This window comes from Haliotis rufescens, unplaced genomic scaffold (genome assembly GCF_023055435.1).
Source record: "Haliotis rufescens isolate VD_foot unplaced genomic scaffold, xgHalRufe1.0.p SCAF_7, whole genome shotgun sequence".
Taxonomy (NCBI): Eukaryota; Metazoa; Mollusca; class Gastropoda; order Lepetellida; family Haliotidae; genus Haliotis; species Haliotis rufescens.
Genome location: NW_025964361.1, coordinates 46,083,514 through 46,109,071, shown reverse-complemented (window position 1 = coordinate 46,109,071; position 25,558 = coordinate 46,083,514). Strand labels below are relative to the sequence as shown.

The 25,558-nt window shown below is 42.8% G+C and overlaps 1 protein-coding gene across 2 annotated transcripts in view; it reads left to right on the top strand.

The window, feature by feature from the left end:
* Positions 1-25,558, top strand: part of LOC124143660 (oral-facial-digital syndrome 1 protein-like) — a 42,207-nt gene that overhangs the window by 2,703 nt on the left and 13,946 nt on the right. For both annotated transcript variants that reach the window (XM_046512686.2, XM_048387622.1), the window contains exons 4-23: positions 435-465; positions 817-924; positions 3,117-3,259; positions 3,541-3,630; positions 4,075-4,158; positions 4,703-4,809; positions 5,775-5,894; positions 6,832-6,905; positions 7,465-7,556; positions 10,805-10,882; positions 11,883-11,950; positions 12,709-12,752; positions 13,721-13,872; positions 19,710-19,821; positions 21,140-21,188; positions 21,763-22,039; positions 22,391-22,493; positions 22,981-23,094; positions 23,790-23,895; positions 25,023-25,144. In XM_046512686.2, the coding sequence (XP_046368642.2) occupies positions 435-465; positions 817-924; positions 3,117-3,259; positions 3,541-3,630; positions 4,075-4,158; positions 4,703-4,809; positions 5,775-5,894; positions 6,832-6,905; positions 7,465-7,556; positions 10,805-10,882; positions 11,883-11,950; positions 12,709-12,752; positions 13,721-13,872; positions 19,710-19,821; positions 21,140-21,188; positions 21,763-22,039; positions 22,391-22,493; positions 22,981-23,094; positions 23,790-23,895; positions 25,023-25,144 (2,074 nt within the window). The remainder of the gene's footprint in view (positions 1-434; positions 466-816; positions 925-3,116; positions 3,260-3,540; positions 3,631-4,074; positions 4,159-4,702; positions 4,810-5,774; positions 5,895-6,831; positions 6,906-7,464; positions 7,557-10,804; positions 10,883-11,882; positions 11,951-12,708; positions 12,753-13,720; positions 13,873-19,709; positions 19,822-21,139; positions 21,189-21,762; positions 22,040-22,390; positions 22,494-22,980; positions 23,095-23,789; positions 23,896-25,022; positions 25,145-25,558) is intronic.

Here is a 25,558-nt window from a genome sequence, read left to right as displayed (position 1 = left end):
AATGTAATACTGTATTCACCATCATAAGCACCCTTGGAACATAGATACTTGTTTATGAGGGATGCTTAGTAAAATCATACATGGCAAGTTATATTTGTTGTGAGACGTCGAGCTGTAGAGATCAAGCTTGGTTCAAATGTTGATGAAACACTAACATGTTTAATAAAAAAAAACATAAAAAGTACCGTATATGACCGCGAATAAGCTGAATTTTGAGGACCAGAAAAAAAGATTCTGTAGAAAGGGGTCGGCTTATCCACGGGATACACTTTCATGATAGTATTTCAGTACTTTCATGATAGGTACTTAGGGATTGATGTAGAAATTGGTCAGGGGGTGCTTATTGGAGCGGAGCGCTTTATATTGCAAATATTGTACGTCATATTAGGATGTGCATTTTGTGATTAATAATGTCCCTACCTTGTCCTTTGCAGACTTCCGCTGCGAATTCAAAGTCGTCAAAAGGTAATTTTCAATATGAAATCATATTGAATTAACATGATTAAAAATTTCCTCATAATTAAATAAAGTCAGTCACATATAACATGTATTAAATGTCTAACCACAAGAATTTTCGGGTGGTGGTTTAACCTAGTGGTAAAAGCGTTCTTACATCACACTGAAGACCTGGGATAGCTTCTACACATGGGAACAATGCATAAAGCCTAGTTTTGGTGTCCCACTCATGTCCTATTGCTGGAACATTGCTAACACCAGCATAAAATCCAGCTGGTATTTTCACTGTTTCAGATTTATTTATTCAAATATTTCTTGTTGATGCTTTTATATTTTCTAATATATGTTTCTTCTTTGAAGGATTCTTGTGGCAGTTTCTGAGTGAGATGTCAGCTCTACATGCTAGTGCTACACATGAGTTTGGTGTTCAGACGGATCTCATCCGAGTCGGCCCTCTCACTTCACTAGGTGAGTCCTCATCAACTGATCAACTTCAGTGACATAAAAGAATTCTTTGTGCAAGTTACCGGTATATCATGTACTTTGGTAGTCTCCAATTATATTTTCATGATAATTAAGAGCATTTCATTAAAAAGGTTCCTATCTGTTATGTTGTAAGGTTCACCTTTACCATGGGGCGGTGGGGTAGCCTAGTGGTTAAAGTGTTGGCTCATCTCGCCGAAGACCCGGATTTGATTCCCCATGTGGATACAATGTGTGAAGCCCATTTTCTGGTATCCCCTTTAGCAATATATTGCTGGAATATTGCTAAAAGTGGCGTAAAACCATATTCACTCACTCACTCACCTTTACCATAAGGTTGTATGCGACTTGTTGCAAAATGGGAATTAAGTCTCTTCTTGGTTGATATATATTTCACATTTTGACTCTTATGCTGTGATTCATGGCTGCATTGTTTATATTGGTGATAGATGGGTTGAAGGTATGTTATTAAAGGAATCCCTATACGAGACGGTTCAGGTGGTGCAGTCATTTCAACGTAGCACCAGAACATGCTTAAGTATGAAAGACATGAGATCAGGATAGTTTTCTTATATTGAGGTGAACTGGAGGCTGACACCCTTGACCAGTCACCTAATCATGTTTGCTAGTTATCTTTTTCTCAGATAATATTTTCACAAGACTTACTAGTTCGATTGTTGACAATTTGAGTTGTTTCATTTGCTGTTCTAGGAACTGCAGTTCTGTAGCTATTGGCACAGATCATTGTATACCCCATCCTTCATGTGGGAGACTGAGCTGAGTAAACGATGAAAACATAACTTGATATGACTTACACCCTGTGGGTATTCCAGGTTAGAACTGGTCCCCAGGAACCTATGCTAGTCATAAGAGCCTTAAAGAGGGGATCAAATGGACCGGGTGATCAGACTCTGTGACTTGGTTAATTGCGGGTCATTGACTCATTGTACCCCGATGGCACGGATCGTTACCCTCAATATTGATATTCAGAATGACTGGTCCAGTAATGACTATCACATAGATGGAATATTACTGTGCTGGGCCTTAGGCCAGGTTCACATAGTGCCGATAATGGCTCCCGATTGAGATCAGACAGCTCTACAACATGAAAAGTGAAAAAGTCGGATTACTATCCTTAATGATCTGGAATGTCATATCAATGTCTGAACGCAGTCGTATACGTTCGTAACAGAGTCCTACAGATCGGGAAAGGTCCAGAGAGGTTACATCCAATAACGGGTCACGTCAGAACTACCTTTCACGAACTTTGACCGACCACTGAAATGACTAAGAAGAAGTCGACAACAGCCAATTAGAAAGCAGCTTTCTCGAGCTTTACGGCACTAATTTCAATCTGGCGACTTCCATTTCAGAATACGCTTGAAAAATATGTTTTCACAGTTCTCGATGAAAATTTTGAAAACTGAATGAATGAACATTCCGGAATGTCTAATATATGGTTGAGATTCTATGGCAGTGCTTCCCACATACTGTGCAGCGCCTCCTCATTCAAATGTTGATCCCATGTAAGCGAGAGATAGACGATAATTTTGACAGAATCACTCGTACGGGCCGTAACTGTAGTTCGGAATACCCCGTTTTAACGTTTTCGAGGTTGCATGATTAGAAAAAGCATTCCGACTGTCACTTTCATGATCTGGTAAGCGACGCTATGATCTGGACGCAGTAGTGGTTAATGGGTGTGAATTGTTCATTGCTGTTTCTTGTCGATTGAGTTCAGATTGCATCCAGATCTTGCCAAATTCGAACCGTCTTTTGTCGGTTCACTGGCCGGTCACTGTCTGATCTCTGTTGGATCGCATTTGGGAGAATTGGGATGCTGTCGGGACAGATTCGGTCATTTTTTACCAGACTTGATCAGACTTTTGACAAATTTTAATTAGGAATGGTCCTATCAAGGATCGCAGTAAAAATCCTGAATGTGTGACTGAGCCCTTAACCTACAAATATTTTTTAGAAATTCATGTTACTTGCCATAATTAAGGAAAAATAACATTTATGTTGAAAAGTTTTTTCTGTTTCCAAAGGAGAGATGTCACTGTAGCTAAGTTCATGTCATATCACATCTATTAAAGGGCCGTAACTCTGTTCTACTAGATTCAACCTCATTAATCAGTGGTGTTTATTTTCAAGTCCATCTTTGTTCCTTGGTGCAGATGACAAGCTGCAGAGCCTGGAGGACCTGTATTCCTCGCGCCGAGATGAACACATGCGGACTGGCGTGGTGGCGGTGGAGGACAGGCTCTTGTCCTATCAGAGACAGCTTGAAGATCGATACAACTCCGAGCTCAAACGGGAGGTAAGAACGACCAGTGCTGGCATGAAAGTGAAAGAGCCTCCTCATAACTCTGATGCTAAAAGTTTTAGGGAGTCTGTGGATCCAAATGCTATCAAATCTCTAGGTCCCCAGGAACTGTCTTAATTTTGAACCCTGATTAGTGTTAATGTTCTCTTGCATGATTGAAGTAAGATGGGTGAGAACCTAAACTAGGCTATGATCCCTCCTTAGGTACTCTGAACATGTTCTATGAAGCGGGTATGATGTTTCAGTTATGAGCCTGTGTTGTTGTTGCTATTCAGCTTGCCAGGATGAAGGACACGGAGATAGCCCGGATACGTCTGGAAGAGAAGGAGGAATGTCGGCGCCAGATGGACCAGCAGCGGAGAGAGGTAGGGAGAAAGATGGGGCTAAGTAGGGAATTTGTAACCTGAAATTAACTTGGTGGTCAGAGTTTTAGGCAGCCAACTGCTCCATTAGGAAATATATCACTGATAAAATGTGTAATCTACTGGTATGCAGGTAAGGTTATACCATTCAACTGAGTATGGGCAAAGTGGGTGGTGTCTCATAAGGCTGAGTGATCTTAAGCAGTGTAACTTGCTGTGCAGAGTTGTCTACCTTAGCTGTCAGGATTTGCTGGTTGTGGGTGTAAATCCAAAAATCATCCCCATTATGATCCTTGGCTAAAAAAGTTTAAGATTTGATAGGGATAATTACATTTTGAAGTCTGAAATGGGATGTGACCATCATATACACAAATTTCATTGATATGAATAAGACAAAGGGAAGACTATTTCTTATGCTGAAGTATTTGTGTCTTTTCTTCTCTGTAGCTGGAGCGGACATACCAGTCCAAGTATGATGCCTTGGTGGAACGCGAGAGGAACTCAATTGAGAGGCTGCAGCGGGAACAGGAGGTGGGTGGTACATGTTTATCATGTTTATAGGAACATAGGAGTGGATTCCTAACCCTTGTGCAGTCCTATTTGAGTTCCAGTGCAGAAGTATTCCAGTGCCTATTTCAGTAAAAAATGTGCAAGGAAAGGATTGCTGAAATTGCTGAGAGTGAATTTGGCTTTTATGGATGAGCATGTTAGAGTTTTGTTCACCCTTGGTACAAATGGTGTGACTTTGCAACTGTTGACTGCAACCAAAATTGGTCACCTGCACCAGTTCTGATTATATTGATATCTAGGCTGTCACTACGTTTCTGAAATACTGGTGGCTGATATGAAACCTGATTCACTCTCTGCATTGTAAAAATCGTTTGACTTGAAGTTCAAAAGGTAATAAAAATGTATTAAGTTGTCTGTAGTTTGAGACAAGGGGATCTAAATATGAAGCTGATACATTTGGTCAGTTATTTGTGATGTTTCTGGTCATGTTACTGGGGATGCTTCTAAGTGTTGTTTCTGGTGATATTACTGATGATGTTTCTGGTGATGCTGTCTTGTACTGTAGATTCAGGAGAAGGAGATCTATGCCCAGAGACAGACACTACTGGAGGAGATGGAAGTCATGAGACAGAGAGAGGTGGAGGTCAAAAGGGAAAGAGAACTCACACACAGGTAGGTAGATGCAAGCCACTGAGTACTTGAGGAGTCACCAAGTACAATAGTTTGGTGTCAATGTGGATTTCAACAATTTGGTTTTCATTGTTAACACTTTACAGCCAATTGATTTAGTAAGTGGAAATTATATATCTGTAATTTCAATATCGAAATTTAGTATTTTTTGGACAAATACTTGAAATTGATGTACAGAATTTTTGAAGATATAGAGTTAGAATGTTAACAGTCACATTTAGATGCAGATGAAAACATAATGTTTGAAGGATACTGTGATGGAAAGGATTGAAAGACACCCTGAATAGGCTTGCTACATGAAGGGTAATAATGAGCTGGTTTCAAACGCGACATCATTTGTTGATTAAATGAAATGTCCAGACATCAATCATTGGCAATATAATGGTGAGCTCTTCAACATGTTGTGACTGCAGGGAGATATGGATCAAGTGAATCTTGCTTTTTATCCCCCCGGTTTTAAAAACTGGGCGATATTGGGATCACCATGTCCGTCCGTCTGTTTTCTGTTTCGGGAGCCGAACTCCAAACCATTAAATATTTCGATTTGAAACTTTCTATGTAGATCAGTCTTTTGATGATTTGAGACTTTTGTTTTTAATAATTTTTTCATGACGACAAGTTGGACTTCACTGAAAATGAGGGTAGTGCTTGTTCTGGAGCAGAACTCCAAACCGCGTTAACCTGTTGAATATTTCCAGATGAAACTTGCTTTGTAGATGAGTCTAGTGGTGAACTGGTGTCTTTTGATGAATTGGGATATTTGAAAAATACGGAACAGCTTATTTTTTCTTTACTGAAAAGAAGGAATCCAATGGCATACTCCGAATTGCACCAGACTGGGGGGAGGCAATATGTCATACGTGATGACTCTTGTTTGTAGTGGGAAGAGATGTGTAGTAGCAGCAGGGGATAACATACTGAATGCCTGTGGTATATTTGCTGTGTAGGGAGAAGGACCTTCAAGGGGAGCGTAACCGCGCCAAGGAGGATGAGATCCGGCGGAGGGAGATGGAGGTGAAGCGACAGAACACCGAGTTCACACAGAGGCTCCACAACGAGATGGCACAGTACGTAGTGCTCTGTATCATGTTTATAGGGATGTCACGATACGACTATCTCCCAATACCATACATATCGCTCCACAATGAGATGGCACAGTTAGTGCTCTGTATCATGTTTATAGGGATGTCTTGATACAACTATGTCCCAATACCATACATATCACTCCACAACAAGATGGCACAGTTAGTGCTCTGTATCATGTTTATAGGTATGTCTTGATACGACTATCTCCCAATACCATACATATCGCGATACTTTGTTGACAGTACAATGCATAAGTATTTTCTATCATTAAATATAATGGCAAATTCCCTGTTCATGAAATATCTTAGGTGTGTGCCTGAAATTATATAAACATGATTGAATGGATTTATGTGTGAAATGGTACAGGATTAACATATGAATCAGTACAGGATGAAAATATAAGTTGATACTGGTAAGTGTGTATCCCATATCGTGTTGTCTGAGAATATTATCGATGACTTGATGTATTGGCAGGGGTAGAAACTAACATATTTAGTCCACTAGACCTTACAGTGTTAACATTTAGCAAAACCCCTTAAGAATGGCAAGTTTCTATTAGTACTTATCATACCTTAACTATTGGGCAGTTTGGCAAGGACTACAGGACTAGTGCCAGTTTCTAACGCTGAAACATTTGGCGAATAGTGATATCCCCAACTCTTTACATCTTTAGCACAGTGGACAAGCTATGGGTAGCCATGTATTTCCCTTTCTTACCTTAGACTTGGTTTGTTTCGCCACATTGGCATGATGGGTACAAAAGGTGAAAACTTTTTTCCTTTACTTCGCCATCAGCAACGTGAACTTGTGTCTGTCCTTCCAGAAACTAACAATGAAACTTATATCTGCTGACAGTAGTGTTAATTTTGAAATGTTTTCAAATGTGTCTGACAGATGATGTGTGACATGTTACTATAGGTTCAAGTTGGACACGCAGGCTCGCTTCATTGACCGGACACAGAATATTGAAATCAGAGAAACTAAGGTCAAAGGTGAGAATATTCGTTTCGATAAGCCACAATGGAATTAATGACAGGAAGTGTGACCCACCAGGAGAAAAGGGACCTTATAGGTGCTAGGATACAATTGTACTATGACGTCATAAAGACGTCTGACGTCACCTTACTTCAGTGAAGATAGCCATGTGTGATTCATGTATCTCTGTAATAAATATGAGACCCGTGAAGATTCCGGGGTAGAATAGGTCTTCAGCAACCCATACTTGCCGTAAAAGGCGACTATGCTTGTCGTAAAAGGCGACTAACGGGATCGGGTGGTCAGGCTCGCTGACTTAGTTGATACATGTCATCGATCCCAATTGCGTGGATCAATGCTCATGATGTCAATCACTGGATTGTCTGGTCGAGACTCGATTATTTTACAGACCGCCGTCATATAGCTGGAATATTGCTGAGTGCGGCGTTAAACAACAAACAAACAAACAAATAAATATGAATTGAATCTTGTGAATTGTATTTTTGTGTCCTGAATATACTGTTGTTTTAAAATATAATGAAAAGTCAAAATGTGTTTTTTTTTCATGGCTTTCAGAGATGGAGAGGATTGTGTCGGAAGAGAAGAGCAAGCTGCAGTCCTACAAGGATGATCTGAGGGACAAGACTCACAGGGTCAATGAGCTGGAGGTAGGTCTTCCATTTAAAGGACACATTGAGAAAGAATTAAGCCTTAACGTACAATGATAACGCATGAGATACTTGGAGGTCCCTACGCAGGGTTTATCTAGGATAACTTACAGGCCTTGGCAAGCAAATTCACGTAAAAAAGGTTATTTATTTGCTGTTTCCGTACATTTAATATGTATATTAACATTAGGCTTAAAAAAATAACTGAATTGGTTCTCAGGCAATGGCTTTTGAAAATATAGTGCTGGCAGACGGCCCGGTTGTTCAAACTAGTATGTTACCAAATAAACTGTTGTGAACAATCAACCAGGGTTAGGGCCTTCCTACATTAATGTATTCCTTGATGAGTAAAATACTGGGATACCATATTTGACTACCGCTGGACCACCACTTTGTGCATAATACGTGCATATTACAATGAGCTTTGATTTTGGTCACAACGCAAAGACGTTATTGTGAGCACACAACACTGTAGGAACTGATCAGCAAATCACATCAACTCACCATCAACTGGCCTTGAAACGAGCATGGGTCATTGTCAGATCACAGAACCATCCATACTATACACAAAGGGACCCCTGTTATAATATTTTAGATGTATCTGGCCCATACTTTCACAGATAATGAGTCACTTGATCCATAAATATTCATATAAATCCAAAGATCTTCCAAAACTCTTCATGGATGATCCGATGATGTCACCAGATTTCTGTTCTGATTTGGAACATGGCTGCTCTGGTTACCATGGTATTATCAATTATGATCTCCTTGCTCTTTACTCAATCCTTCTGAGGCAAGGGAGTTATCTGACTATAAAAGTCCAGTTTCCACCCTTGACGAACTAGGCTGGAATTATGGAGTTATATTTTGGCTGGACTTATACTTTCGCCCATCGAAATCAACATCCGACTCGTGAACTGTCGTGCAGATTATGGCCGATTGCAGAATTTGCAAAGCATGTGTACCACCAACTCGGCGTCCACAGATATTTTCCAAATCTTTTCATGTTTTAATCAAGCATCTCACATGATTTGATTTACTTCGCGAAGTAAGACCCATTTGTATCATAATATAGATGTTGATTATCGATCAGATCGTCTTGACTGGGCTCCGCCATTTTGTTTGAAGCAAATGCAAGTGATATGAGAGGGGGAATCTGATGATCAATAGGAGGGATATAGATGGGACATAACTCATAATAGCCACTGGTGGCGCTACGATCGAGCCTGGAAATTCCAGCCTAGTTCGGCAAGGGTGGAAACTGGACTTTTATAGCCAGTTAACTCCCTTGCCTCGGGAAGATCTCTTAACTCGGGCAGTTATGTATTAGTTATGTGTCAAGTGTAAAGTTGTTCAACATCAGGAAGTTATGGCGCATTAGTTCAACAAATGTGTATTTACGTGAATCTATTTCTCTGGCATTTTACCCAAATGCGTATTGATGGACTTCAGTGATTTTCAGTTATCAGTAGCAAGGAATCTATTTCATTTCTTTACGGCTTAGAAAATATATTTCGCCAAGGCCTGAACAGTTGTTACATGAAAAGAACTAAAGAGTTGTACACATTTACTTTCTGATGATACTGCCAATAATATTTAGGTATTAGGTGTTGCCTAAGATCGTCATAAAATGGGTAAACAAGACAAACATGCTACTCGGATTCACAACAGGGATTATACAAAGTGGACACAATTTTCACATCTTGGAATACCGTATTCGACGTAATAAGCGCCCTGCTGTAATAAGCGCCCACGGCGATATTTGCTAATATATTGGCTAGTGAACAATCCCTATTAGCACCCCTTCCGATTGATCAATGTTCACAAGACTTATTTATTCGCGTATGATAAGCACTTGTGTGTTATATGCAACCTTAATTATGGGCAATTAAATTCTGGAAAAACATATCTGTCGTACATGAACACGAAATGTATCTTTCAACTCCGTTTTTTTCCCCATCAAAATAATTTTTTAACAATAGCCCCCTATTTCTAATTTTGAGAGCGCCCTGGGCGTTTATTACAACGAATACGGTAATTACCTTTTTCCTTGTGATATCATGAGATATTTTTGTCTAAGTGATAGAAGGGCAGTGGGAATGTTGAAGAATACATAGTATGTTGTCGCTGTAATATATGCAGGAGGAATGTGCAATCTTACCATAATGTACAGTGTGTTGGCACCACAGAACATTACTTTCAGCAACACAGTTCTTGTCTGCAGTAATGGCGGACCCATGTGTAGTTCCTGAATGCACATCATTGCAGCTGACAGTATCTTATTTGTTTCTCTTCGAGCTACAGAACTCATAAGTGTTAGCGGCAATAGGTAGAGGATATTATATGAGGGTTTATGTCATACTATGTCCTCAGCTACAGAACTCATATAAATGTTAGCGGCAATAGGAAGAGGGTATTATATGAGGGTTTATGTCATACTATGTCCTCAGCTACAGAACTCATATAAATGTTAGCGGCAATAGGAAGAGGGTATTATATGAGGGTTTATGTCATACTATGTCCTCAGCTACAGAACTCATATAAATGTTAGCGGCAATAGGAAGAGTGTATTATATGAGGGTTTAAGTCATACTATGTCCTCAGCTACAGAACTCATATAAATGTTAGCGGCAATAGGTAGAGGATATTATATGAGGGTTTATGTCATACTATGTCCTCAACATAGTATGACATAAACACGAATATGATGTTCCATTTATTACCGAAAAAGATGTCCACATACAGAGATGAATTTTAGTGTTTGCCTATAAGGCCAGCTTGTCGCAGCAGCAGCGGAACCACAATTTGTTGAATGATTCAACAATCTTCAGCTATGACGTTGTTTCTAGTTTGAGGTCATTCCCACCTCACATCACAATAAGATTTGAATGACGTCAACAATGCCTTCCGGATGATGGAAACAATACACTGTTGTCTTGTGACGTGATATAACCCTAGGGCACATATGATTTTTATGAACTGATATGTTTGCCCTTGTAGGTAATAAATAGAGGTTATCATTCGAGTGTGTTTGGGGATGATAAATATCCTGTATTAGGAATAAACATTGTATTTAGCGAGCCTTGGCGATATCCTGCCGAGAAACTTATAATAAATTGCAATGTGTGTCACAAAACAGACCTAAGTATCCCAATATGTTGCAATGCAAATTCCAGCAACGCAGCCTTACAAAGGAGATCGTAATCATGGCAGAAATGGACTTTTAAGTGTTCATGTTTTTCTTTCAGACGCTCCTTCAGGAATGTCGCCACTCTGAAGTATCAGCTACAAGGCAGAATGAATACATCAACTCCAAACTCCGAGATGTAAGTGCCGATTAAATTCATGATTCAAGATCTTTGTATTGTATTTAACGGTACACAACCCATATTACAAATAATTACCATGCATATGTTGTGTGAGAGGCTACATGTCACCTCTAAGCTGGAATATACATATGTAATAGATTATTTCTTTTCCCTTGAAGTACACGTTCCTGCCGTAGGTTAAAACATATTTATTAGCAGTTGACTAAAGTTATCTTTACATCTTTACGTCAGGCCGAAGACCCGGGTTCGATTCCCGACATGGGTACAATGTGTGAAGCCCATTTCTGGTGTCCCCCGCCGTGATATTGCTGGAATATTGCTAAAAGCGGCGTAAAACCATACTCACTCACTCACTCACTTTACATGTTTATAAGAACATCTGATTATAAAGAGGCGACTATGCTTGTTGTAAGAGGCGACTAACGGGATCGGGTGGTCCCAATTGCATGGATCGATGCTCATGATGTCAATCACTGGATTGTCTGGTCCAGACTTGATTATTTACAGCTGCATTTGGCTGGATATTGCTGAGTGCGGCTTTAAACAACAAACAAAAGCATATAAAGGACTGTTGTATATAATATGATTCTCATTTTTCAAACATCTGATTAAATTCCTCCATATATCTATTTGTTTGTAGTCATATGCTCCACTCATCAATTTTCCTGCTATTTGAAGGCAGCATGTAAATAATCAATTATGATGTAATCGGTGTCCATTGTGTATGGTGACCAAGTCACCGAGTGCATATGAATTGAATTAGCTGATATATAACATTAATTGTGTACTGAAAATGACTGTTGCAATTTATAAATGTAAGATTCTGTTAACTTCTTTCAGAGGCATTTGGAAGTTGGAGTGCTAAGTAAGATAAGATCACTTGCTCGATAACGGTGTTAGAATCTACATCAAAACATGGCTCCTAATTGTAATAAAGAAGTTGTTCATCCATATTATATCTTATCCTTGCTTTGTAAGATTCTGTTGTTTTTTCCAGATGGCTGATTACAAGACAATCAAAGAACACAACTCTGTTTTACGTAATGAAATGGAAACACTCAGGACGTAAGTATGTCAGAGAGCAGAACAGAAACTGGGCATGTGGTGTCTAACTCCTCCATCTTGTTAGTCGGGTAGCCTAGTGGTTAAAGTGTTCGCTTGTCATGCCGAAGACCTGGGTTCGATTCCTGACATGGGTACAATGTGTGAAGCCCATTTCTGGGGTCCCCCGCCATGATATATTGCCGGAATATTGCTAAAAGCACCGTAAATCCATACTCACTCACTCACTCTTCATCTTGTGTCGGCTAGCTACTGCTCTGGCTTTATTGGGCTGTTAGTGATAATCAGTGTACAGTAACCTGGCTGCACAGGTGGCCTCGTCATCTCAGTCACTACAGTTTGTTGTCCACAGTTTTGTCCCTTAGGCATCCCAGAAACCTATGGCCATGGGTTCTAATCCCTGTTCCTCTTTACTTGATTGTGTTTCTTGGATTGTCACAATGGATTTCACCAAAGTGGTAAATGTCTAAGACTTGCATCACTGGGGCTTCCCGCAAAATCAAGCTGATGACATGCCTTTAGTGGCATTAAACAAAACTCGCTCGCTCGCTCTCTCCTCACTCACTCACTCACTCACTCACTCACTCACTCACTCACTCACTCACTCACGAATCAGAGCAGCGTCACAACCTGACCACAGCGTGAGAGAACTCATTCACTCACTCACTCACTCACTCACTCACTCACTCACTCACTCACTCACCTATAGAAAACAATTCTGTCTTGTTAAACATTGAGGTCAGTTGTTATTGATGTTTCAGGAGGTTGTCTGAACTTCTCACCATGAATGAAAGAGAGAGGGGAAGTAAGTTGACACAAACGTATCCATGATGTATTATTATACAGCTGACATGATGGACGATGAAGTAATGTCATTAGTTTGTGTGAAACTTAGCCATGGTTTCTCCGAAATCAGGGTAGTCATTAGCAGATTGATATTTAAAATTCAGGGTTGGAATTATCACAACTCTGCTAGTCCAAGACTGGTAAAATCCAGGAAGACTTTTCCTTGTGATCTGCCACTTTTACCATGATACCGACTCTGTAGCAGATCATTATTGCTGACAAGGTAAAATTAAGATTACGAATCCAGATAATAACTTTGAGTAAGCAGACAAAGTGGTGTTTTAACTGCTCAAAGCAACCATGCAGGGCCTCCCGAATTTCTGGAGCCTGGTCTTCTTAAAGATATTTCATGAACACTGTCATTGATTGGAACTTAATATTTAAACTTCAGTAAATCTTGTCCCTATGATTAGCATAGGAAAAGTAATGCCTAGTTGGCAACACATTGATTCAGGATAGTTTAGGAGGGATGCTGAGAATCTTAAGGCTAAAATCAATTATAGTCTTGGTTCTCCGGCGTCGCCCGCATCATCGTAAAGTCTACTGCACGTTTCGGTTTTATTTCGATTTAAAAAAAATAAAAAATTCCTAATACTTCAGAACAATACGATCCACACAGTTACTTCCCTTTACATGCACACTGTTTTACTCTGTATCTCGTGTTATGGTCATGTCAGCAATAGGAGTTTGTTTGCTTGTTTATGTATGGAGGCCCTTTCCAAGATTGATGGTTCACAACTGTTCAGTTACATACTAATTTGATCAAGCTAAAAAAAATAAAAAATGCCGCCCGCCCGCACTTTAATTAAAAAAATCATTGTCCAAGAACAAATTTTTATTTTTTTACGCCTTAGTTTGACTTGTCGTCTTGAACTGTTGATTTGATACAGAGATAAGGACCATGCATGATATACATGTTGTTTCAAGGACAAGAAGAGCTGCTCCGAGAGCTCCGACGTCCGAGTCCAGAGACGCTGCTGATGCAGAGGGACTTGGAGCGGGCTCGGGAGAATCTCCGACAGGAGCAGGTGTTGTTTGAACAACAGAAACAGCAACTTGAGACACGGCTGAAGGATGAGGTATGTTACATCCATTGTAGGTGAATATGATGTATACAGTCGGTGTCCCCATGGGGTAGGGTGACTGCTTTCTGTGTGTCGTTTCTTTTATCTGCCTGGATCCAGGTTTCAGGTTTGAATCCAAGATTCAACATATCCTGTAATAGGGGCCTAAGAAACTGTGGTCTGTTGCAGATGTAGATGTGTGTGTTGATGTAGTTATGGATGTAGATGTGGGTGTGGATGTAGTTGTGTGTGTTGATGTAGTTGTGGATGTAGATGTGTGTGTGGATGTAGTTGTGTGTGTTGATGTAGTTATGGATGTAGATGTGGGTGTGGATGTAATTACATTAAGTAATACGTTACCACTGTTATACCGAGGCTGTTGTCTCCCACAACTGCTGCTATAGCGAAATCTACCACAGAGATCTCAATTACCTCATGCAGCACGTGCGTAGCCACCTAGCTGCCATGTGACACCCTTCCCTCTTGTCTCTTCGCTTGCTCTAGCAAGACGTACAATAAACTGCTCAAGCGTTCCTGTTTCTCCGACCATTCGGTGATATTTATTACTGTTTATTCTCTCTAATAAACTGTGCTTTTACGGGGCGTTTGCTGTAACTACGCTTGGAAATATTTTTCCCGCCAAAAGGAAATATTTTTCACGCCCTTTTTTTCTATATACTTGCGGGGTGTCTCGTATGCACGTTGCGTCTTACGTTCCCCTGTTCTAGTATATCTTGGGGTTTTTACATCACTTATTCCTCTATATGTTATATGTGTATGTTCTATATTCCCATTGCTCGTTTATTTTCTTGTTAAAATACTCGTTTATGACTATTTGTGGTGCGTGTGTTGTAACCATGTTTTGCTCTTTGTTCATAGTACAAACAAAATGTCTGACATGGATGTTTCGCCGTCCTCCACCCCCTCCACCCCCTCTACCCCCGCAACCAGGAGCTGCGGGGTGTGCCGCAAGCGAGCGCTACCGGCTGTATGTGCAGTCCGTTTCCACCCCTGTGGTGGCCGGCTCGTCCGGTCGGGGTCCCCTTGCGGGTACCACCACCACGGCTGCGGCGGATCCCTTGGCGGCCCGTGGGCTGTCCGGGGATTCCGTCGCTGCATTACTTGCATAACTTGTGGACTCCAAGCTGGCGGCCTTATCTCAGGATAGGCCGCTGGCTGTTCCGTCCCCGGCCACTTTGGTGGCCGCGGGGTCCACCGGTACGGCGGCGGCTCCCGTGGTCACCGGTCCTTCCCCCGAACCGGTGCTCCCGCTATTGGTTAAGGACCGCGTGGCCATGGTTTATGACCTCTTTGAGGACATGCAACGGCCAGTACCGCGGGGAATCCACGACTGTGGGTTCCTCCGAGGTATACGATGAGTCTTCCGACACGGCTTTCCCCGCATCAACCTTGCTGCGCGGTATCAAGCGTTCCTTGGAGAACGCCTTCGCGGCGGCCTCCGGTCGGGGTCTCCTGTTGCCTCCGACGTCGTGGAGAAAGGGTTTATTCCCGGTACTTGACCTTGCCTTTCCCGAGGCTGGTCCTACCGCGGAGGCCCATGTTGAGCGGTTGGGTGTCCGTGCCCCACCGGCTGCTACGGTAACGCAAGCTACCTTGCACCAGCTGGACGCCCTCGCTCAGCACTCCATGTCTCACGGAGACACTTACTTGGCTGCAGCGGCCAGTCTGGTCGAAGGTTCTCCCACGGACCGTGACCAGCGCATTTACAACTGCCTGCTCAGTTTAGATGCTTCCCTGGAGTACGTTGCCGAGGACTCTCGGCACACACTTGCTCTTGTTGGGTCCCTGCATAGGCGCCTGGGTGCCGCTCCTAACCGGAGCGCGCCCCAGGCTGCTGCGGCCGGTAGGTCTAAGGGGTCGGGTTCTTCTTCCTCTGGGAAGTAGCCCCGCCCTGAGGGCTCCGGTATGGGCAATCAGCTGCCCTTTCACGGGAAGACGGGGAACTGGGGGAAGCCCAAGTCGTCTAAGGATGGCAAGGGCCCCTCCAGGTGACTCTCATTGGAGGGGTTCGTATGCCGACAGCACCAACTTCGGTTGGCCCTTAGGCGAACCCGAGTCACTTGGCCTTGGACAGTTGCGCCTGCCGCAGCCTGTCAGGGCCCCCTCTCCTTCCCCAGTGGGAGCCAGACTCCAGACTTACTGGGAGAATTGGGAACAAGTGTTCGACAACCCGTGGGTGGTCAACACGATTCGGTACGGCTATCGGCTTGATCTCAAAGCAAATCCGCCGCTCACCGTTGCCCCGTTGGCAGGTTTCGATTCGGAAACCGATCTTCCCATCCTCGCCGATGCCATCGGCAGGTTGGTGGAGAAGGGGCAGCACGGGAGTAAGCTCTACCAGAAATAACATCGGGGTTTTACTCCAGGATATTTCTCGTTCCCAAGTAGGACAGTGCCGAACTCAGAATGATTCACACGTCCGCTCCCTGGCTGTTCACCCGGTTAACCACCCCCATAGTGGGGTTCCTCCACAGGAGGGGTGTCTGGTACTTCGCGTACCTGGACGACTCGCTAGTAGCAAATCGAATGACGGACACCCTGTCACGCCATCTCGTTTTCGCACGTCGGCTCTTGGAGCAATTGGGGTGGATTATCAATCTCCCCAAGAGCGAGTTAACCCCTTCTCAGAACTTGCTGTTCATCGGAGGTCGGTTCAACACGGTGTCCCATCGCCTCTTTGTCCCCCCAGACTGGTGGCACAAGATTCAGGCGATGATTGCGAAAGTCTTAGCGGTGCAACAGACTGTTCACTTTTGGGAATAGCTGTTAGGGCTACTTGTATCAGCCCAGGACTGCACCGAATGGGGTCGTCTCCAACTCCGCCCGCTGCAACGGTTTTTAATCCAGTTGTTAGCAACGGAGGTGAACGTTTGGGTCGTCCGATGGTCGACCTGTTCGCAACGCGGTTCAACAATCAACTCCCGTTGTTTGTATCACCAGTCCCGGACCCGAGGGCCATCGATCACGATGCTCTCGCGTTAGACTGGACGGGCTTGGACGCTTATGCTTACCCGCCGACAGCGTTGATACCACACATTCTAAGCCGGCTCTGAGGAGTTCGCTGTCAAATGTTACTGATCGCGCCCATGTGGCCGAACAGATTGTGGTACCCCGACTTGCTGACCAAGGTCACGCAGTCGCCACTTCCACTGCCTGTGAGACCAGATCTCTTGATCCACCCTCACACCCGTCAGCTTCATCCAAACGCAGGGCAGTTCAATCTGCACGTGTGGATGTTGTCACCGAGCGTCTGAGGAGTAAAGGTTTTTCTCGCCAGGCATCTCGGGCATACGTTAGTATGCATCGTGATTCTACCCAGAAGGTGTATAATGCACGTTGGTTTATTTTCACGAAGCGGTGTTGTAAACATCGCATTCATTCGCCAGATAAGGTATCTGTGCAGGATATTGCTCGTTTCATGTCTCACTTGCGAGAGACCCGGAAACTCTCCGGGGGTTCCATTGCCAACTATGTCTCGTCCGTTGCTACGGTACGGGACGTTGCTATGGGTACCAGTCTCTCCAAAGAGCCGGTGATACGGGGTATTATCAAGGGTTTCAAACAACACGATCTTAAGAAGGGCCGCCTTCGGGCACCGGCCTGGGATCTTTCCCTAGTGTCGCCAAGGTACGATTCGATAGGGGTGACGAAGGAGCGGTCCGCCTGGGCCTGCTCATGGGCTTCGTCGCCAAGAATCAGAGAGTCGGGCAAACGGAGAGAGAATTCACTGTAAGATCACTCAAAGAAATCTTACATCCTGCTGATACTGAGGACAGAGCGCTGTGTCCGGTTAGGGCCCTTAAGTATTATCTTAAGGCTTCGAATGAACGTAGACAAGGGCGTGACCGTCTGTTCATATCGTGTAACCCTAATCGCACGGTTGACATACCTCGCAACTCGATTGCGTTGTGGCTTCGTTCTGTCATCAATCTGGCGTACCGGTCTCGGGGGTTACCGGTAGCGGGGTCAAACCCGCACGAGATCAGGGCGCTAGCGGCAACATTTGCCCTACACTCGAATATCTCTGTTCGCAGAATATTACGAGGTTGTTACTGGCGTTCTGACTCGGTTTTTGCCAATCATTACCTCAAACAGGTCGCTGATGCCGTCGTGGAGAGTGTGCACCGTCTTGGCCCGCGGATCGCGGCGCAAGCGGGCACCTAAGGGGTGTGCCCAGCGCAATTCCGAACTCCTCAGGCGTCTGACCTTGCACGGTGGTCAATCTGGGTCTACTCCAATGTTCCCACTGCCGTGGGTACAGGAGTTGGGGTCCCGCAAACCAGCGCACTCACACCACAGGTGAGGGCGGCTTTTTGTGTGCTTTGTCCTTATTTGTATTTTGACAATTATGTCTTTAATTGTCTGTCGTGTATCCCAACCTTGTGATGCATGCTTACAAATACTGGAATTAGGTCACGCGCCTAATGCATACTTTAAGTAGGCTTGCTCTGGGATATACGGTCTGAATGAAATTAATTTCCCTCTTTTCGACTGTTTAACCTGATCTAAGATTAAGCTCACGCGGATACAGTGTTCTCATCCGCTGCGGCGATGAAATACCTATCCAGTGGGGCCGTTTGGAGTCACCAATCGTTTTGGCAATGACGATTGAGCCTTACGGTATGCGCTTGACAGTGCTTTGGTATTCCTATAGGGTAACGCCTAGCTAGGTGCATGCGCATCGAGTGCTTCCGCCTTGGTGTTTACTTCCGCTGGTCGGAAGGAACGCTAGCAGTCAGGATTCGGGTTGTAGGTGCTCCCCACCGCCTACTGTGGTAGTCAGCCTCGGTATAACAGTGGTAACGTATTACTTAATGTAATTTGTAGAATTTTCCTATTCGGAATATTCTATAAGTAATACGTTACCACTGGGCTGCTGCCCGCCCGTCCGTCCCCCGAGCACTTGCTCTCGCAGGAGACAAGAGTGAAGGGTGTCACATGGCAGCTAGGTGGCTACGCACGTGCTGCATGAGGTAATTGAGATCTCTGTGGTAGATTTCGCTATAGCAGCAGTTGTGGGAGACAACAGCCTCGGTATAACAGTGGTAACGTATTACTTATAGAATATTCCGAATAGGAAAATTCTACAAGTTGTGGGTGTTGATGTAGTTGTGGATGTTGATGTAGTTGTGGGTGTTGATGTTGTTGTTGTAGGTGTTGATGTAGTTGTGGATGTTGATGGAGTTACATCTTCCAGTTTTCACCCTTGCCGAACTAGGCTGGAATTTCGTGGCTCGATTTTAGCTCCACCAGCGGCCATTATTAGTTATGTCCCATCCATATCCCTACTATTGACCAATCAGATTCCACCTTTCATATTACTTGCATTTGCTTCCAAGAAATTGGCGACGCCCACTCAAGACGATCTGATTGATAATCAACATCTGTATTGTTATAAAATTGGTCTTACCTCGAGAAGGTAATAAAATCACTTGAGCACCTTTTGACAAGATTTTCCAAATATCTGTCGAAGCCCAGTTTGTGGTACACATGCTTTGCCAATCCCACAGTCGACCAAAATCTGAACGTTGAAATCCATGTTGTTTTCAAACTGGAAGTGTAGTTCATCATGTGATTTTGATTGGACTATGCGTAGACTTGTTTTTCCAGTCCATATGTAACCCTGGAATTCCAGCCTACACTCATGTGCCATATTAATGTTCACAAAATGGCCGCCGTAGTTAAGCTGGGTGTTTATTAATGGCATCTAACTGCATATAGTTGGTCATGGAAGCAATATGCTGGAATACTATTTTATTCTACTATTATTAACATGAATTGTGGATATGGATGTAGTTGTGGGTGTTGATGTATTTGTGCCTTGTCTTCAGATTGACCGGAACCGAGAGTTGGTCCGCCACTATGAGGAGCAGACACTACAGATGAAGGAGATGAACAGAGAGGTGATTGATCTCCGCCAGCATCTCGCCATGACGCACCAGGGTAGGTCAGGTTACAGGTTACACTGATGCATCACAAAGCAGTCTCACAACCATGACAAGTCAGTGTTGAAAATTTGTGGCAGTCTGACAATGCCTGTGAAGTTAGAAACACAACTCATGCATCACAAGGCAGTCTCACACCTTGACCATGACAAGTTGGCGTTGAAGAGATGTGGCAGTCTGACAATGCCTGTGAAGTTAGAAACGCAACTCATGCATCACAAGGCAGTCTCACACCTTGACCATGACAAGTTGGCGTTGAAGAGATGTGGCAGTCTGACAATGCCTGTGAAGTTAGAAACACAACTCATGCATCACAAGGCAGTCTCACACCTTGACCATGACAAGTTGGCGTTGAAGAGATGTGGCAGTCTGACAATGCCTGTGAAGTTAGAAACGCAACTCATGCATCACAAGGCAGTCTCACACCTTGACCATGACAAGTTGGCGTTGAAGAGATGTGGCAGTCTGACAATGCCTGTGAAGTAAGACACACAACTCATGCATCACAAGGCAGTCTCACACCTTGACCATGACAAGTTGGTGTTGAAGAGATGTGGCAGTCTGACAATGCCTGTGAAGTAAGACACACAACTCATGCATCACAAGGCAGTCTCACACCTTGACCATGACAAGTTGGCGTTGAAGAGATGTGGCAGTCTGACAATGCCTGTGAAGTTAGAAACGCAACTCATGCATCACAAGGCAGTCTCACACCTTGACCATGACAAGTTGGCGTTGAAGAGATGTGGCAGTCTGACAATGCCTGTGAAGTAAGACACACAACTCATGCATCACAAGGCAGTCTCACACCTTGACCATGACAAGTTGGTGTTGAAGAGATGTGGCAGTCTGACAATGCCTGTGAAGTAAGACACACAACTCATGCATCACAAGGCAGTCTCACACCTTGACCATGACAAGTTGGCGTTGAAGAGATGTGGCAGTCTGACAATGCCTGTGAAGTTAGAAACGCAACTCATGCATCACAAGGCAGTCTCACACCTTGACCATGACAAGTTGGCGTTGAAGAGATGTGGCAGCCTGTGAACTTAAATACGCTTGATTGTTAGATTTATTGTAATTTGATCACTACTGGATCTACTTCATACTTCATCACAATTTCATTAAATTATGAAATGTAATATCCAAGTAAATTATCTTTTTGCCACAAATGCAATAAGAAATAGAAAATAGACAATGAACAGTTAGTTCTGTAGTCAATAGTGTCGGCATCACTTTTTTACAATATGGCACGTTACCAAAACAAAAATGTTCACTGTCCATCATATATGTGATATCTGATATCATCTCCACAGCTCTCAACAATGAGGTGTACAGAAAGCCACACACAGAGGAAGGTGGAGGGTAAGTCTATATGGCTTCCTGCATCTTACACACCAGTCACCTAAGGTGCCACAATACGCTTTGCAGACTTGCGTCCCTTTGGCACGCTGGTCCTGTGATCATGGGTTCAAATCTGATCCGGTTCGCCCCGATTACGTTTCTAGATCTGTCAGCACCATCCTGTGCTCTTGGATTTCACCAAAGTGGTAAACGTCTAAGACCTGCAATGCCTCGAGCTTTCCTCCCACATTAATTTGACACGCCGTGATATAACTGGAATACTGTTCAAAGCAGCGTTAAACAAAACTAACTCCTGTATCACATACTTGTCCAAACATTAAAAGTTCAATTTCTTCAAGTTCATCAGCATCAACACACCGATACAATTTTACTCACAGGATGCAGCTTTTGAGTCAGATTGTGAATATCATCTGCTTTCAGTAACTTGTTTCATGATGCAGGAAAAAGCACCTGTCTCTGTGTGAAAGTTCTAATATTTGTGTGGCGATTTTGTTCAGATTGTACAAGACAACTCAAACTTGACAATTTAAAGGCAGATATATGTCTGTGAACCATCATATTTTCATGATTTCAGACTTCCAAGTGCATCCCACGTATCAATGGGCCAGGAATCAAGGCTTCGAGACACGTCCAATGTACGACTGTCCAGTAGTCAAGGTCGTCTCTCCAGCAGTCAAGGACGTCCTGGTCGATATGATGCCAGGGATGTGTACAATGATATTGATGTTGATCTTGTCTTTGGTGGTGGTCATCATGGAGAGATATCGGAGGAGGAAGTGTCGTCAGCAGCCTCAGCCGATGTAGTTGCGGAGGCTAAGTACCGCCTCAAGAGTCTGGAGAAGGAAGCTCAGGTGAGAATATGTTCTCAGGTTCCTGATTAATAAAAACAATGATCATTGCTTGTATGATTGATTTTAATCATGTTAATATTGGGTGAAATAATTAGCACTTGAGAAAACCTTTGTCAGGTTTCAGGCATAAGGGGCTTGCAATACCAAATGTTATAAATATGTGACCTCAGGCAATCTCAAACACCTGTGATGTGATGTTGGTTTTACTTGAAACAGTTCTGACACATGGATTAAGTTGCTAAAAGACATTTTATGTTTTTTGTTTTGGGTCATGTTATTGCAAAATAGTCTTATTTGGTAGGCCATAACATGTGACATTCAACTGATGACTTGTATCCTGTATAATAACAGAATTTAGAGAGAGCATATACTGACTTCCACTACCAGATGACCAACGTAGCTTCTGTCCCGGACAGATTGTCGCCTAAACGAGTCAGCCAGGGAGCATCCAGAGGTAGGAGACACTTCCACTCTACTGCGGCAATACTGGAAATATAAATGAAGTTCTGGAAAAAAATGTATCTGACAAGATCACCAGACTGATGTTTTTGTATCTGAAAACACAATAACATGTGGAAAAATGTGGGACAATAATTATACAGCTGTAAATTATCAATCCTGTAAATTGATTTAGATCCTGTGTATTTTGATCCTGATCATACACATCTGTTTTCACCTGAGATTTAAGGATGGTGGGGTAGCCTGGTGGTTAAAGCGTTCACTCATCACACCGGAGACCCAGGTTTGTCCCCCACATGGGTACAATGTGTGAAGGCCATTTCTGGTGTGATATTGCTGAAATATTGCTGAAAACCAGCCTAATACCATACTCACACTCAAAACTTGTGAAAATGGTTATAGATATTCTGTATGTTGTTAAATCGCTACAGCAGTATAATGCAGTTCCAGTTCCAAAGTTCAGTATCTGGTGTGTTGGCTAGGCTCCCATCATGCCGAGTCCCCTGCACAGAGTCCCATCTTGCTGCATCGGCCCATGTCTTCCACACCATACCAGCAGGCCAGCAAGAGGTCCTCCTCGGCTGAATATGACAATGGTAACCATGGTAACTGTATATAACTTAATAATGCCTTTTCCTTTCTAAAATAAGCATAAAACATCACACACACTCCAACAACAAATAAATTGTAGTTGGAGTAGTCATTATGGGACCTACAAACTCAAAGTACCCAGGACTCAAAGACTATAATCCAAGGTGATGCCCCGGACCTGCACACAACATGAAAAACAACTGCCTTGATTACCTTTTTCCATAAACTTAATGCACTTTGAATGTTTACTTGAACTGAGTGATGTAAAATATTTTTGAGACAATTCATTTTTCTCCCCTTTTCTTCATGTTTTGTGTTCTGATGGAATATTGGTCGCTCAGCTATAAAAACCATGTAATATCTGTGTATAGGGATCTTTATGAAGTGATTGCCAAATGTTGATAAACAGTGTTCCATGTCATGACTATTATGCTAACAGAGCTAGTTTCCATGTTAGAATTGGTCTTCATTAAGAGGCAGCTGATGGGATTGGGTGGCCAGGCTCACTCACTTGGTTGAAGGATGTCATTGTATCCCAATAGATAGATCGATGCTAATATGATCTGAAAGTAACAGAAAAATGAATGTAAAACAAGGCATAAATGTCCATTTGAGGAGAGTGCCAGTTCTCCAGTTGTATGAAGATATTTATTATTTTTTGTATCTTGAGTTTTCAATCATCATTATGTTGTAATTGCAGACAGTTTTGAGGAGTTGAGCGGAGGTCGAGACAAGGGCCGGGCATCAGTGGAGCCTGTGCCGAGGTTCGACATCTCCAACATGTCCGATGATGGGCTGGACAATGGGTAGGTGGGGACAGCCCTACTCTGACCACTTGAATACAATGTACTTTGTTGATCTGCTTTTTTGAGAGTCACACACCCTGTTGGGACTTAATGGTGTCAATTGCGAGAGATGGTAAATGTTTAGTCTCTTTTGTCATTAGTCAACAGTTTTAAAAATCTTTAAGTCAATTCAGATCAGGTGTTGGGATAGCCTAGAGGATAAAACTGTTTGCCCATCCTGCTGTAGATCATTCCCAACTTAGGTACAGTTTTGTTGCTATCCCTTGTCATGTCATTTCTGCAATACTTGAGTAGGTGTCATAAGACGTTTCTAGCATGTAAGTAGTTAGCTAGAGTACATAAAAAGCCAACACACCCAATCTTTGATGAAAGCTAAGGTAAAACTCTTGTCCATTTTGGAAGTTTGTTTTGAGTAACCTTTCCACTGAATATTTGTATCATGTGAATTTTGAAATGCACTAAAATGTCTAGGTATGATAAGGGCTAATTTTGTCCCACACTTTCTGCTTTATATATGAGAAGTGAGCAAAAATTTACGAAATTCCGAAAGTTATCATGTATGAATGAGAATTAAGCTTTGTTCATTTCAATAGTTGCATGTTTGGGACTCATGACAGTACAAAGTACATAGATAAGGATAAAATGTGCCAAAAAGCTTAAGGTTTTCAGGGAGCATTTTACTTATATTTGAACATGAGTCATTTTTCTTAGACTGAGTTTCAGAGAATTATGTAACATAGTACAAACATAACATTGTGATGAAAAAATCATTCTGGGTCTTGGAGTCTTGGATCTTCATTTGAAGTTTGAAAGACAGGCCTTTTCACTTGTTTTTGCCATATTTATGTATTTGATCATGTCAGAAGTCCAAAGCTTGCAAGTTTGAGGAAGCAAAAAGACTTAATGTTAGCTATTTGTACATGACTGATATTTTTCATTCCAATATTTCCAAGTTTGCCGAACTTCCCTGAATTTGACATTTCAAGTGGCCCAATAAAGGCCGTTATCAAATCTTCCTTTGTAGAACAGGTATGTGGAGCATAACCATTGTAACTTGTAAACTATGGAGAATGAAATATGGAATTGATGAACATGATGTGTTCAAGGGAGACAACTCTGTGTTTCAGAAAGGCATTGCGAGTAAAGCATCGTCCAATCACAGTATCAGACCTGGAGGCAAGACCAGGGTCTCCTGGCATCATGGTGGTAGCAGGGTCCGAGTCAAGTGATGGACATAGTCCGGGTGATGGTGAGTGAGCCCCAGTACAAAGTGCCCGCCTGTTCTCTTCATTGACTTGTTGCCAAGGAATCTGTTGCTGCTGCAAGGCAATTTTAGCAAAGGATAACTGATAAGAATTGCTACCATGTTACATGTTGGTAGTAATATGGGCCAATTTCAAATTTAAGCTCTCAGTGCTACAGCTCCTCCATTCGACAGAGTTGCCTTTAACACTGCATCTGCAGTCTAACCCACTGGACATGCAACACAGTCAGCAAAAAATACTTTTGCATGACATGAATAGTTTGCCAGATGTATGCAGGAATCCTTAAAGTATTGTAGTGCCAACAGAGTTGTCTGTCAATCCTGGTTGGTAACATGAACTGTATGTATTTGAGAACTTCTGAATATATGTTTTGAACTCATAACCCTGAAAGCCTAAAC